Source organism: Hippocampus zosterae, chromosome 8, assembly GCF_025434085.1.
Source record: "Hippocampus zosterae strain Florida chromosome 8, ASM2543408v3, whole genome shotgun sequence".
NCBI classification, from domain to species: Eukaryota; Metazoa; Chordata; class Actinopteri; order Syngnathiformes; family Syngnathidae; genus Hippocampus; species Hippocampus zosterae.
In genome coordinates this window covers 8,801,219-8,814,931 of record NC_067458.1, presented here as the reverse complement: position 1 = coordinate 8,814,931, position 13,713 = coordinate 8,801,219, and the positions used below count along the sequence as shown (strand labels likewise).

Sequence of the window (13,713 nt, the reverse complement as noted above, 5' to 3'; positions counted from 1 at the left end):
CTCCTCAGCTGCCAAGCTTCGAGCGACTTTTCTCCAGATTGTCACTACGTTTCTCCATTTTCTGTTATCTCTTCTATTATTTTTTTCTCTTTTCTTTGTTACTGCTATTTGTTATTTTTCTTCTTCGTGCTACCGCTATTTTTATTTTTTGCGGGGTTCGCTTTGGCCTGCAGAGTCAAGTTCAACATTCGCTTCAATGATATCTGGCGCCACCTAGCGTCGTGAATGGGTATAACATTTAGACCCCGAATATAAGACGACACCCACTTTGTCTTATTTCAATGCAAAAAATATTCGGTCTTATATTCGGGCCAATACGGTAAGTGCCCCCTACATTAGAATATGATCATTTTTAAGGTGGACCTATTTTTGAACAGAAGTCATTGGAAAAGTTTTATCAGGCCACATAAAATGTGGAGGCTGACGGGATCCCCGGATCTTGACTTTGGGGTTTTACTCAACAAGCATTGGCAACAAACAGTGTGCTGTTGTTTTGCGCAGCTTTCTGCATCGCTATTTGCTTCAAGGTCATCTGAAAAAGTTCAAACATGCTTGATTGATTGCGACTCATCTTGAGTTGGGTGTCGACCGCACACAACTAGCCACATCAATTACCCCCCCCCCCCCCACCCCATCCAGACTGTTGCAGGCCAACGGTAAAACGTGGGTACAGCCCAGTGGAAAAAAAAAAACTTGTCTGTCTCCACCTTAAGTGGTTGGCATCCTACCAATTTGTCCATATCAAAACCGCACTTATTTATGCGTTCTTATAATTCACCTTAAAGGCCTCCCTGCGCTGATAATCCAGTTTAGCCATCTCCTCTCTCACCCATGTCGGAATGTCGGGAATGGCCACATGGATGACATACTTCAAGAGGACAGCAAAGTGCTGCAGATAGACAAGCAGACAGGTCGACAGGAGGATGAGCGCACACGAGTAACATTCAAATGAATACGGAACAAAAACATTCATGGATATACTTCATGGATACTTGAACTATTTCTGGTGCAACACTCGGGCTTGTTTAGTTCTCCTTCAGATAAGCCTGACTTGGCCAAGACAGTGCTGCGGGCTGTTTGCCTTCGTTTATGAAAGACAGCTACAGAGCTGCGGGCTCACAGAGCGACACGAATATGTTACGGGTAGTTGAGGACAAATGAAAAGACTTGCAACAATCCTCTACTTTGCGATGATGCGTCATCTCTAAGGTGTGATTTTGCTGTTAAAAATAAATGAATACAAACAAAGGGGGAAAACACTTGGGTCCAAACAAGTGAAGCATTTTATGTTGGCACAAATCATATTCACACTTGGCTCAAATTAAGTGCAAGGCATACAAAATGGCCACAACCATGGGTGGGGGTGGGGGGATTCATTGTTTCACTTGAAGAGGTAAGTATGGTATTTGTTGAGGTTTTGCATAATGCTGAACACAATTTAGGGTTTGATTTACTCAAGGTTTCCACATGCAAAAAGGGCAGCCAGCTGGATAGAACACACACGTGAAAGCTCTAAATCCACTAACCAGGAGCACCCAGGAATGCATCTGTATAGAACAGGGGTCGGGAACGTATGGCTCTTTTTGCATCTGGCTCGCAGATAGAACAAAATATTCTCGCTTGTTTAATCCATCCATCGACTTTTTTCACTGGTCGTGTCCTGTAGTTGGCAGGGGCAATTTTAATTGGATGATACTGGCCTACGTCAGCCGTTGCTGTGGCAACAGCTAAACGCCCCCTTTTGAATCAGCCCGCTCACTCATTAGCTCAAAGCTAATCCTTCGACGAATAAGATGGCGAAAAGAAAAAAAGATGACGGGTATGGTAGACTTCAGGACGAATAGACCGAAGGATTCACCTTTGTGGAGGGAACAGGTTCTGCGGTCTAATTGGCTAATTTGCAAGGACAAAATACCATCGATGAAACGGTCGGCATGCTACGTTCGCATCAAAACACACTACGAGAGAGAGCAGAAAGCAAGCGTGCAAGCTACTGAGCAGGGCCCAAGCTAGCCACCAGCAGCAACTCCGCGTATGGACCCGGCAAACTGACTATAATCCCGCTAGTTTTGCTGGATCTGTTGCAATCGTGAGGAACGGAAAACCATTCACATTAATGATACGTTTGAAAACAATTTCCAAATATTTTGCTTTCATGGCTCTCTTAGTCAAAAAGGTTCCCGACCCCTGGTATAGATTGTCACGCAGCATTTCTCAATTCTTGGGTTGGTGTGGTTTATGCAACCCCTGATATAGAACGTATAGTAAAATTCCCTTTTTGAATTGATCTATTCAAATAATAACATTTCAATGTATTGAGATGCACCAGTAAAAAAACCCAAAACACTTGTTTTTATTGGTGGTGGGGAGAGAAAAAGCCATTTGGGTCAAGTACAGTTGAGCAGCACTACCTCAAGGATGACAATGGAGATGATGGCCATCTCGGGGCTGAGCCAGGGGAAGAGGCGCTGCAGCTGACCGCACTGACCGATCAGGTAACAGTTGACAATAATGGCAATCAGACCCATTGCTTCCATTGCAGACTGCAGCAGTAGAGGGGGAAATGTACAGTCAGACTCGGACAAAATCGAATGATTTTGCTTTGACAGGAAGCTCGGGAGTTTTCCTTCTGACCTGCCACTGGCCAATGCTCGCCACTCGGAGACCAAACGGCCTCTGCAGACCCGTACAGAGCTTGAAGGCATCGCTGCGGATCTCAATGATGTTGTTGATAAGCGCGCACATGGCAGCCAGGGGGAAGGCAGAGGAGAACAACACCACATAGCCAAACTGGACAAACATCTCCTGGTAGTCCTGGAAAGTGTCCTGAGAAAGGATTGTCCACATCAAGAGGCACAGCACTTTTAAGGACCATGTTTACATTGTTCACAGCGCGAGACACAAAATTGTAAGAAGAGAAGACGAATATTCAGCAGACGTTATGAGGAGTGAGCGTTTTCAGAGGCATTCATTGTTTTTCATCGCTTGTTAGACTCGCCATGAGACTCGGCATTGTTTGAGTGTTTTACGGTGTTTACGGTTTTCATGTTAATTAGGCGGCCCGATTAGCGCATGGTTAGTGCGTCGGCCTCACGGTGCAGAGGTGCAGCGTTTGATTCCGGCTCCGGCCTTCCTGTGTGGAGTTTGCATGTTCTCCCCGGGCCTGCGTGGGTTTTCCCTGGGGACTTCGATTTTCTCCCACTTTCCAAAAACATGAGTGGCCGGTTAATGTAACACTATACATTGTCCCTCGGGGTGAGTGTGAGCACGGATGGGTGTTCTTCTCTGTGTGCCCTGCGATTCAGGGTGTCCCCCACCTACTGCCCGGACACAGCTGGCATAGGCTCCAACACGCCTTGCGAGCCTTATGAGGATACGCGGATCAGAAAATGGATGGATGGATGTTATTAATTTCTTGTTTCAACCAACTTTGTTTTGATTTTTACTTTATGTACAGCACTTTGTACTTTGCAACTGTAGTTGTTGTGCTCGATAAATAGAGTTGAGTTTTTGCGAAGCTGGATAAATTCCACCCGCATTCCCAAAACATGCATGTTATGTTCATCCATCCATCCATCCATAATCTGAACTGCGTATCCTCACTAGCCAAGACTCAGAATTATCCACCACTGACAATGTGAATGGCTGTATGTCAATATGTGCCCTGCGATTGGCTGATGACCAATCCAAGGCTTACACCACCTCTTGCACGGAGTCAGCTGGGAAAGGTCTGGTGCAGTCAAATTGAGCACCATATTGTTGGTTATACAAGATGGTTAAAAATAGTTTCAAGTTTAAAAAGTACGACAATATCGATGCCAATTTCATTTTGCCCATCTATGCCACTTCCGATTATGTCTTGGCACATTTGGCATCTTTTTAAAGAAATGTTCACCATCTGCGAAAATGTTTACTTCTTGTGAAGATTGATGCCACATCTAGAGCTTATATCTCCAATTTTGACTCACTAATCAAATCAAAAAATTGGCCGAGCGGTGATCTGAACCTCTGAAAACTCGGATCACTCGTAAGTCGAGGTATCATTGTAATTTGAAAGAAAAACCTTTGTAAGTGCTCGTCAGTTGTACCTCGTAAGTCTGCATGCAGCTCTCTATCTCTGCCTGAGTGAGCGTGGTGCTCTCCTTCACTTCCGGAGGGTCAATCCATGATTCCCTCTTTGTTGCAGGTTCAGGCCGCTCGCTGCTGCGGGCTCTTCTCCGATTTCGCAGTGATGCGCTGCTCTCATTACTGGAGGCTGGCGGAGCGGCACAAGCAGTAGCAGCAGCGTAATTGATTCCCTCAGCTGCACACGCCACTCCCCCACCTGCCTCCTTCACGTCATGGATGCCATTATCAATGTCTTCATCACACATTGAAAACACAGAGGTTGAGTCCATTCCTTTATCCACCAAAGTTGGGCTCCCCTCCTCCATAAAACGATTGTCCATGGGGTGGCGGCTACATGCCGGCCTCCTGTCCTGCAACAACAAAGAAGAATAGAAGCGCTTGAAAGCATTACGACGAGACGAAGAGGATGGCAAAGAATCATCCTTATTTACGACAGTATGGTCGTTTAAACTGGTGTGCTCAGGGAAATGATCCAATTTCAATCAATCAATCAAACCATTCTTTGATATTTTTGTTTTCCACATTGATCATTTCTAACAGTCGATCAATGTTATAAAAACTAAACAAATTAGTGATGACATCAAAGGAAACTATTTTTAAGCGTTTAGAGACATTGTATGAATTATTGATGTAAAGATTGAACAGTTTGGGGCCAAACATTGACCCCACCAGCTAAGTTTAAACTTACTGGTGAATGATTACCCAGCTTCACAAATTGTTGACGTTTGCTTAAGTAACTCTTGACCCAATTCAAAACAGTTCTTCTTATACCATATTTCTCTACCTTGTTTAATAGATTCTAGTCTATACGGTCAAAAAGTGTTTGGTAGATCAGAAAATAACCTAGCTCAATGTTTTGTGTGTGTGTGTGTGTGTGTGTTTTTTAAAGAATCAATCTAATGTGTTATTTATTCATCTGTATCAATTATTGCCAAGAGCTGATGATTGATTTTTTTTCTAAAACCATACTGCTGATATGTAATTATATTGTACTTTTTTTCATGATCCAGTCTTTTAACAAATAGTTCTTTAATGATTTTTGAGATCTGTGGTGTAAAGGAGAAGGGTAAATCACTTGTGAAAAAGTGCCTATGACCGGGTTTAAGGAGAGTAGAGTTTTATACTGTATTATTTTAAAATGTACTGGTTTTAAATGACAAATTGCATATATACTTCAAGGGTTTTGACAGCCCCTCAATTACCCATTTAAGCGTTTCCATGGTGATTTCATTGCATTTTGTTGATACTTTGGTATTACATTTCGAAATCTTTCATTATGAATTAGCAGAGCGTCAAATTGTGACATACAACTGCATACCTTCTCAATGAAACTCACTTTCCTCAGTTTCAAACCACAATCGATCAGATGTTCCTCCTCGGTTTCTCCTTCACTGAACCTCCCGCTGTCAGCCTCATCCCTCTCGCCACTCTCGTCCTCATCGGGCACCCCGCACCCTCCATTCAAACACTTCCTTTCCCTGTATTGATAGAAAGACAGGCTGACTTTCGTCTGTTTCGATCACTTACACTTGCTCTCGTGACACCATTAAACAGTTAAACAGTGCAATTAAAAAAATGAAGAAAGAGAGAGATTAAACACACACTATTGAGAAATATTTTTCAGAAGGCAAATTCTGACCAAATGTGTGGTTTAAAAACCTTTTTCATAGTTTCCTACGAAGTATTCAAATTTTATGAGATGGTGAATTTTCATTTTTCATTCATTAATAAGCTGTAGTCACTAAAGATAAAATCAGTTTGTTTTCATTAATACTTACAATGACTAATTTTTAAGTGTACGGTATCTTAATGTTTAGATGGTGACCTTTTGTCTGTATGCCCCACCCCGGGCCTGGTGCCCCTCAGACCAGGTCCTGGCATGGCTGGATCAGTGGGCAAGGCCTGTGCTTTTCCAGCAGCCAGCCTGGCATATTTTAGCAGCACGGAGAGCAACAGGTCCCACAGGGCTCGCAAAGTCAGCTCTCCTAGTTTGTGGCGCTCATACACATAAGGCTGCAGCACCTCCTTCACATTTTGAAGGAACTGACGAATGATGAGCAGAGTGGCCAGCATCTGACAACGACAGAAACACTGAGTAACAACAACATTCGAAGTTGAACAAAGCAAAAAATAAATAAAAAAAATAAGCCATCTGTGGCATATATTTAATAAAAGTTGATCTTTATGACTTGTTTATTAGACGCGAAAAAAATGCTGATTTGGGCAATCTAGGCATTAAGTCCATAATATCTTTGCCATGGAGGAATCCTTATACAGGATTCCTCCAAAAAAACGAATAGCCACCTCTCCATATAAATAATGAAAATTGTTTTTGAAGCTCGTTTTCAAACCATCCACACGTTATCCACACATTGCTACGAAAAATTATTGGTGTACAGACATAGTCTTTTAAATCCCAGCATCATGGAAGAACTTGTTAATTTGAAAGCTTAGTTTGTTTCATGTCCAGAGCACGAGTCTCATTCAAAACAAGCACAATATATTGGACTCGCTAGCCTGGACCTGCCCGTCCTCATTAAAGTCAAGAGCAACATAATTTTAACGGCAACATCCGGAAGAATAAATTGATTAGGTTCTTACCTCTTTGAGCCGCTCCATGTCTTTGAGGTAGAATCCAATGTAAAAAAGGCTGAGATATGAATTTACAAACTGAAACTATGGCAGAAGATGAGATGAGAAATCATTAAAATCCAGCCATAGTTAATAATGGATTGATAGATTTGAAGAAATGCACTCACGAGAACCATTTTGATTATGAGATTTTTCTCATAGGCACTCTGGAGTCGATAATTTTCTGTAGAAACAATACACAATCAATTACTGTCGTAGTGCACTTCAAACGGTTCTTATTCGTATTATCGTCATCACCAGCTCTCACCGATATCAATACTTTTTTTTCCTAAAACATATATTTTGGACTTGGGCCAACAAATGAGATCAACCCTTACCCATGTCATTGAGCCAACAGGCAATTTTCCTGTACACCTCATCACATGCAGTCACAGTGATAGCGAGCATTATCTTCGGGATGAAGCGAGCCAGTCGAGGCATTTCCTTGATCCCCATTACAAATTCCTGTTTAGACACAGCAATCATTCATTTTCATGTAATCGCTTTTAGATTCATGTCTTCCTCCCATATTCCAAAAACATGCACGTTAGGTTAAATGAAGACTCCACATTTTCAATATGAATAGTCTCTATGTGGCCCGCGATTGGCGGCTGGCCAGTTCAGGTTGTAGAGTACATCTCTCAACCCCAAGTTTCTACTTACCTGCAAGACTACGACCCACATGAAGACAAATGTGATAGGAAAACGGATGGTTGGATTTTACTGTCCCATAAAATACATTAAAATCAGTTGATATAGTATACAGTCAGCATCCTTTGTTTACATGGCAGTATAAAATAATACTCACATTTAAAAAAGATTTTAATGATATTGCCTCTGCAATTGCAACTAACCATAACATTGCTGTCAGTTACTCTGACTTGTCATAATGTTGGCTGTTCTTCCAGATCCTCTCAAAGCTGTGTATTTTTAAAAAGGTTTTCGTTTGATAATTAAATGTATCGATGCAAAGTACATATTTTGGGACTATAAGTCGCTCTGCAATATAAGTTGCACCGGTCAAAAAATGGAGCAGGAATAAACATAGGTAAATGTGTTTTGCCGAAACCAAGACCATGAACAGTAGATCTTGGACTAGCATCTAAAATACCCACTCCCTTATCGCATTGACAGCGGCAAATGAGTTCTTGTCGGATTCAAAACTTATGCCTCTAACTACGGATTCCAAAGAAAAGAAGTAGTCGTCGTGTGTGACGTTGTGGTTAGTCTGCAGCCACCTCTCACGGCAACAAACAAAGAGACTGTCTCCCAGATAACTCACTCGTTTAGTATGTGGGATCTGTCACAAGGATTACCGTATTTTCCGCACTAAAAGGCGCACCGAAAAGCCTTCCATATTCTTAAAAGCTCACAGCGCGCCTTAACATCCGATGCGCCTTGTGTATGGTTATTACAGTAATATCTCAACCCCAAATGGCTCCTTGTAGAGACATGCTTACAACGCAGAGTTCAAACTTAAGGCGATCGGTTTCGCAGTTGAAGAAGGAAATAGAGCAGCGGCAAGAGAGTTCAACGTTAAAGAGGCTGTTTGTTAAGTGAACTGTGTTGCTGCTTTGTTAAATACGATTTACTGACATCTGATCATCGCTATATAAATCAGGGTATAGTGTAGTGTTCTGTTGGCATTTCCTTGAGCTTAGCTCCATCTAGTGGATGCATTATAGATTGCGTCATATAATGCGGTGCGTCCAATATGTGAAAAACAATTACAGAATAGGCCATTCATTGAAGGTGCGGCCTCGAAATCCAGTGCCTTTTAATGTGGAAAATACTGTAACTATTTAGAGCACCAAAAGTCACAGTAATTGCCAAGGATTCCACGCTTGGCCACAATGCAGTGCAGGATTCTAATTAAGGTACGCCATTTTAAATTAAAAAGAAAAACCTTTCCGGCGTAGGAAGCAGAAGTTTCAAATCATTTCTGGAATAGGTTCATTGCTATAAACATCAGAAGTGGACATTCCGTCAGTACTGACGGAAGGTGTTCATGTGTTGTGTTCATTGTGACTCATGTAATTCACAGTCCCTCTTTGATCTGGCACGTTTCTGCTGGAGCCTCTTTTTCCACTAAAAGGCTTATTTTTAGGTTTTCCAGGGAATAAGAAGAGTTTTAGGTAGCTGTTGGTGCATGGTTTGTTTTCTTCTGGGCAAGAAGATTTGTTATAAAGAGATGCCATCTTGCCATCGTTTTTGAGAATGAGTGCTCCATTAGCGAACCATTAATACACCATAGATACAAACAATGATTAACAGAAGCGGTGACGGAAGCACGGTGAAAATAAGATGATGGACTTGACCGGCTGACAATTACAGTTTGATTCGACTTTAAAAAAATGACGGACTGCCGATGACGGACGGTTGCCCAGGCGGCTGACAAATGATGAATGATGGACCGGCAAACATTTTTTAAAGTGCCCACCTCTTGTAAACACGACTAAGGAACGAGGATTTTGAGTGCCAGTCCGAGCTCTAGTATATAGAATCCTCAGTATAATGAGCGTAAATTGCCCGCAAGTCTAAACCGATATGGTGGAGACTAATTTATTCCGACGAATATAAAGGTGGAGGACTGACCTGTAGCTCAAAGCAGATGAGCATAACCAGGAAGACAAAACAGAGACAGAGAAGACAGATGGGCAAGCTAACCAGCCACCTGAACACACGTCTCCGCCAAGGCGGATAGTAGAACTCCTCACATCCCGTGACAGGACTACAGCGCTTGACTCCCTGCCCGGGCATAAAGAAAAGTATTAGAGGGACTGAGGAGGGGAAAGAAGGGGAGAGAAGATAAAAGTATGGAGACATTTGAATATTTCAGACCCGGAACTGAGGACGCGGTTCCTCCAGGGATTCGGCAGGCGTGTCTAGGGTCCCCCATTTATATGCCAGCTCAGCACCTCTTCTCTTCCACCGTTCAAGAAACAAAGTGGCCCACACCACGTTGAAAAGTGCAAAGACCACGCAGCAGATGTCACGGCTTGTCTGATGCAATAAAGTAAATCACAGTCGACCTTTATTGACCTCATATAGTTGATCATCATTCTTGGAATGATTATTGATGCCAAGCAAAGCCACGCATAGACAGTTAAAATGAAAATGTCGGACGCGATAGCTATTCTTTGCTAAAACTATGTATGTCCTGAACAACAAAATGTTATTTATAATTTATAGCTCCCCATTACTTCCATATTTCACCTGTGGTATTGAGGTTTGGAGAAATACATAATAAGGAAAACAGAGAAGCAGACTTCTGATTGGTGTTCTAACATTGGAACTGGTGTTCTAAAAAAACACAAGACAAGGAGCAAACTCTGCAGAGCAAACTCTGAATGAGAATAATGACAATAAAAGATAGAGCGCAACAGTTCTGAATGAGAATAATGACGATAAAAGATAGAGCGCAACAGTTCTGATCACAAGCTGCAATTGCAGACTGCTGAGAGCTAACAACTTCCAGTGACATAATCACGCGCCACCGTAAATTCAAGATTTACCTGCTCTATTTTATTTTTAAATATTTTTTGGGGTGAAAATGAGACTGATAAGATGATAAGGGTGCAGTTAACACAAAAAATATATATTATTAACATGTACAAAGACAGATAAATGGTTGTTTGTTTTTTTTCTCCTCGACTCCTCGGATCTACTTGAGACCTGTCTTAGATCTGTCGGTAGATGAGGATCTACATAATGGGCACCCCTGTTTTAAAAGAATGTTAAAAGTACTTACTAAATATATGAAACAAGAGTAAGAAATTGTATGAAAATTGTCATTTTTTTGTTGTCTTGATTGGGTGGGAGGGGTGAGTGTTTTGTTCTGTTTTGATAACTTAATTTCACTGTGAAGAAATTTGTGTTGCCACGTTGATGAGTTTCTTTGTTGAAATACTTGAAATCTTGTCCTTTGTTAAAAAAAAGTGGGCAGACTTGATAAGATGCGGCTTCACCCTACGCACTTTTGGTTGCCTTGTTTCCCTCTAAAACTTTGTATTGATTGATTTTTTTTGACTGAGGCTAATCAAATCAATCAATCAATCAATCAATCAATCAATCAATCAATCAATCAATCAATCAATCAATCAAATAACCAATCAATCACATTGACATTGACTTATCATGTATTGGCCATTCATCCAGTCCACATCCCTCACCTGATCTGACTCGGTGAGCATCCACAGTACAAATCCGATCACAGCAGGATACAACATAGAAGTGGTGTAAAAACCCAGCCAGGCAAAATACATGGCAATCTTCACACCAAAGTAGTCGCAGATATCATCTGAAAACGACGCAGAGCATGCAAATAACACAAATCTCAGTCCTCATATTGAGCAAATATTGTCTGTTACATTGAAACTGACCTAAGGGCTGTTTCTCGCAAACGGCCTGGACCCAAGACTTCATTAGGTGACTCAAGACGTGCTGTTCGTGGAGGGGAAACATCTGCTGGATCACACCTCTTGCATTCAGCTCCGGGACTAAGATGAATGATATGGCACAGTCATAAATCAATCTGACTCTGTTGTTTCTGGACGTTTGTTTACACCAATGGAAATCATGCATCTTACTAATTGGTTGACCTTCCAGGAAGTTGATATTATGAAGCACCTCCCCATGTTTGGCACGAAGATTATCCAGCCAGTATTTAATGATGCTCTGCCTCTCCTGACAGAACAAAGTCATGTGTTAAAGGTAATGTCTGGGTTAAAATGCAAGGATTTTTGTATTCTACCCTTTTTTCCCCTTTTTTTTAATGAATGCAAAGTGACTTGGATGACCAATGTCAATATGTGCAGTGCAATAATATAAAATCCAAGCTATTAAAGCTGACGTTTGGAGTACCTCAAGGGTCTGTAATAGGCCCCAAATTATTCAGATTATATATTAATGATCTCCTGTATGCATGGATTACAAGCATATGTATGCATGTACGTTTGTGCACGTGTCAACTGACCTGTGACGTGAAGAAGCACAGCTCGCTCTCAATGTTCTCATAGATATAGTCCTCTTCGCAAGAGAAGCTCCGTGTTCCTGCACCGAACTCAGGCTTCACCGCTTTCCTCAGGCCCATGTCTTCAGCACCTCGCAATAAGCTGCCATAAAACATAGTGAGTACTTAAAACTAAATTCTTTAGCAAATGTCTTTAGTCTGTCATGAATACGAGAAGCAATGGCTCATACCTGTATTGTTTTTTTTAATGTTTTCATCTACATCTTTTATAGTGTATATAGCATTTTCCCAAACCTAAACCTACTGATTCGGATCAAGAGGAAGATACCACAACTCAAACAACCACCAGTCAAGGTGTTAATTTTCTTTCCGTTTATTCAGCTATGAAAGACCCATCTATCCATTTCCTATTGCTCTCTTAGGGTACCAGGCAACGGCAGCCTATCCCTGCTGACTTGTTGAGCAGTGGGGTACATCCTAAATTGGTCGTGAGCCTATCACAGCTCACATGTAAACAAACAACCTACCACACTCACATTCACACCTATGGACAAATGCACCCAAGAACATGTGGTGGACGTGCTCAGCACGACGTCAATGCTGCTAGCAAAGAAATCGATTGAAAAATAAATGTTTTCCCAGTCCAAGGCTAGCAGCAGAGTTTAGGTAACGATGGCCAACAGAATAATCACAATCCCAAACATCCTGCCTTTTTTGTTTGAATCACAAATTACTACCAAGTACCGCAAAAGGATTCAACTTAGTGTATTATTATTATTATTATTATTATTATTATTAATGGAGATCTGACAGCTACAATAAATGTTACGGAAAAAAATAACTTTTGTCTGATTTCATTTCGTCAAAGCAAGTCTCATCATGGAATAGGTTAGTGACACCTGATCTAGATAAAATGTTCGTAATCCAGTGAAGAAAATACAAGATTTGTTTTTAATCAAGGAGCTGTTGAATAACTTCGGGTATAAACGTGTGTATGTCGGAGGATGTCTATCATACTTACATACAGATTTTTACAGACATGAGTGGCATTTGTAGTACACCTTAATAATAGTAATTGTTATTTTCTTGTTATTTTTGTTTGCGGATGGAATAAATGAGTGCAGTACAGTCACACTCCTTGTGCGGTCTCAGTCCATACGAACAGTGATGTATTGCCTTAAAAGTCATTCCAGCTCTCCTGTGCTTCATCCTCATCTTGCGGTCTCCTCATCCAATTTCTTTTCAACCTAACCACCCCAACCCCCATCCTTCCCGGCTCTTCATCCTTTTTGTGTCTCCTTCCTGCCCTTTTATCCTATCATCCTTGCCTTCTCTCCCTCAGTCCTTCCCAAAGGCTAAAATCAGCCACACGGCCTCTGTTCCCTGCGTGCTTGTCATTTCACCTCTCATCGTCACCTTCATGTTTATACACTTGAACACACGATCGGAGTAAAGCATTGGTGGCCCTGCAACATCCATCCATCATCCACCTCCGGGCTCTTGGGGAAACAATACAGCGAAGCATGCTCAACACCATGCTGGATTACAGTTTAAAAAAAAAAAAAGCTTTAAGCGTGTGGGTCACAGCTTAGCGGGCAGCACCACCGCAGTCCAGGTTGTCAGGAAAGGGATCATTCACGGTGAACTAAACCCTAACTGGGGGTCTCTAAAATGTGGGCTTCTTACTTTCATTTTTTTACTCATTTGCTGTATAAATATATTTTTGTTGAAATGAGACTGAACTTGGAAAAAAAAGACACTGAACCCTAAACCTTTTATGAAAATAATGGTACGTTGACTAAACTCAATTTAGTCAGCTATATCAGCAGAACAGTAGAATACGTTTTCCCAGTTAAATGAAATGAAATAAATCCATTTCATTCCCATAAAAAAAAACATTAAAAAAACTTTAATTGTTACTGTATGTGTTTACAAACAAGAAAAGTGTGCATTTAAAGGGTGCAGTCTGGTGAATGTCATCA

General features: G+C 41.4%; 1 protein-coding gene across 1 annotated transcript in view; it reads right to left on the bottom strand.

The window, feature by feature from the left end:
• The window catches only part of ano8b (anoctamin 8b), a 34,417-nt gene that overhangs the window by 3,489 nt on the left and 17,215 nt on the right, over positions 1-13,713 (bottom strand). Inside the window, exons 4-18 of the mRNA XM_052073959.1 lie at positions 11,735-11,873; positions 11,349-11,445; positions 11,142-11,258; positions 10,932-11,059; positions 9,601-9,762; positions 9,355-9,507; positions 7,098-7,224; positions 6,888-6,943; positions 6,730-6,804; positions 5,954-6,201; positions 5,447-5,606; positions 4,089-4,478; positions 2,635-2,826; positions 2,412-2,543; positions 779-889 (exon numbers count right to left, since the gene is read on the bottom strand). Of these exons, the coding sequence (XP_051929919.1) occupies positions 779-889; positions 2,412-2,543; positions 2,635-2,826; positions 4,089-4,478; positions 5,447-5,606; positions 5,954-6,201; positions 6,730-6,804; positions 6,888-6,943; positions 7,098-7,224; positions 9,355-9,507; positions 9,601-9,762; positions 10,932-11,059; positions 11,142-11,258; positions 11,349-11,445; positions 11,735-11,873 (2,287 nt within the window). The remainder of the gene's footprint in view (positions 1-778; positions 890-2,411; positions 2,544-2,634; positions 2,827-4,088; positions 4,479-5,446; positions 5,607-5,953; positions 6,202-6,729; positions 6,805-6,887; positions 6,944-7,097; positions 7,225-9,354; positions 9,508-9,600; positions 9,763-10,931; positions 11,060-11,141; positions 11,259-11,348; positions 11,446-11,734; positions 11,874-13,713) is intronic.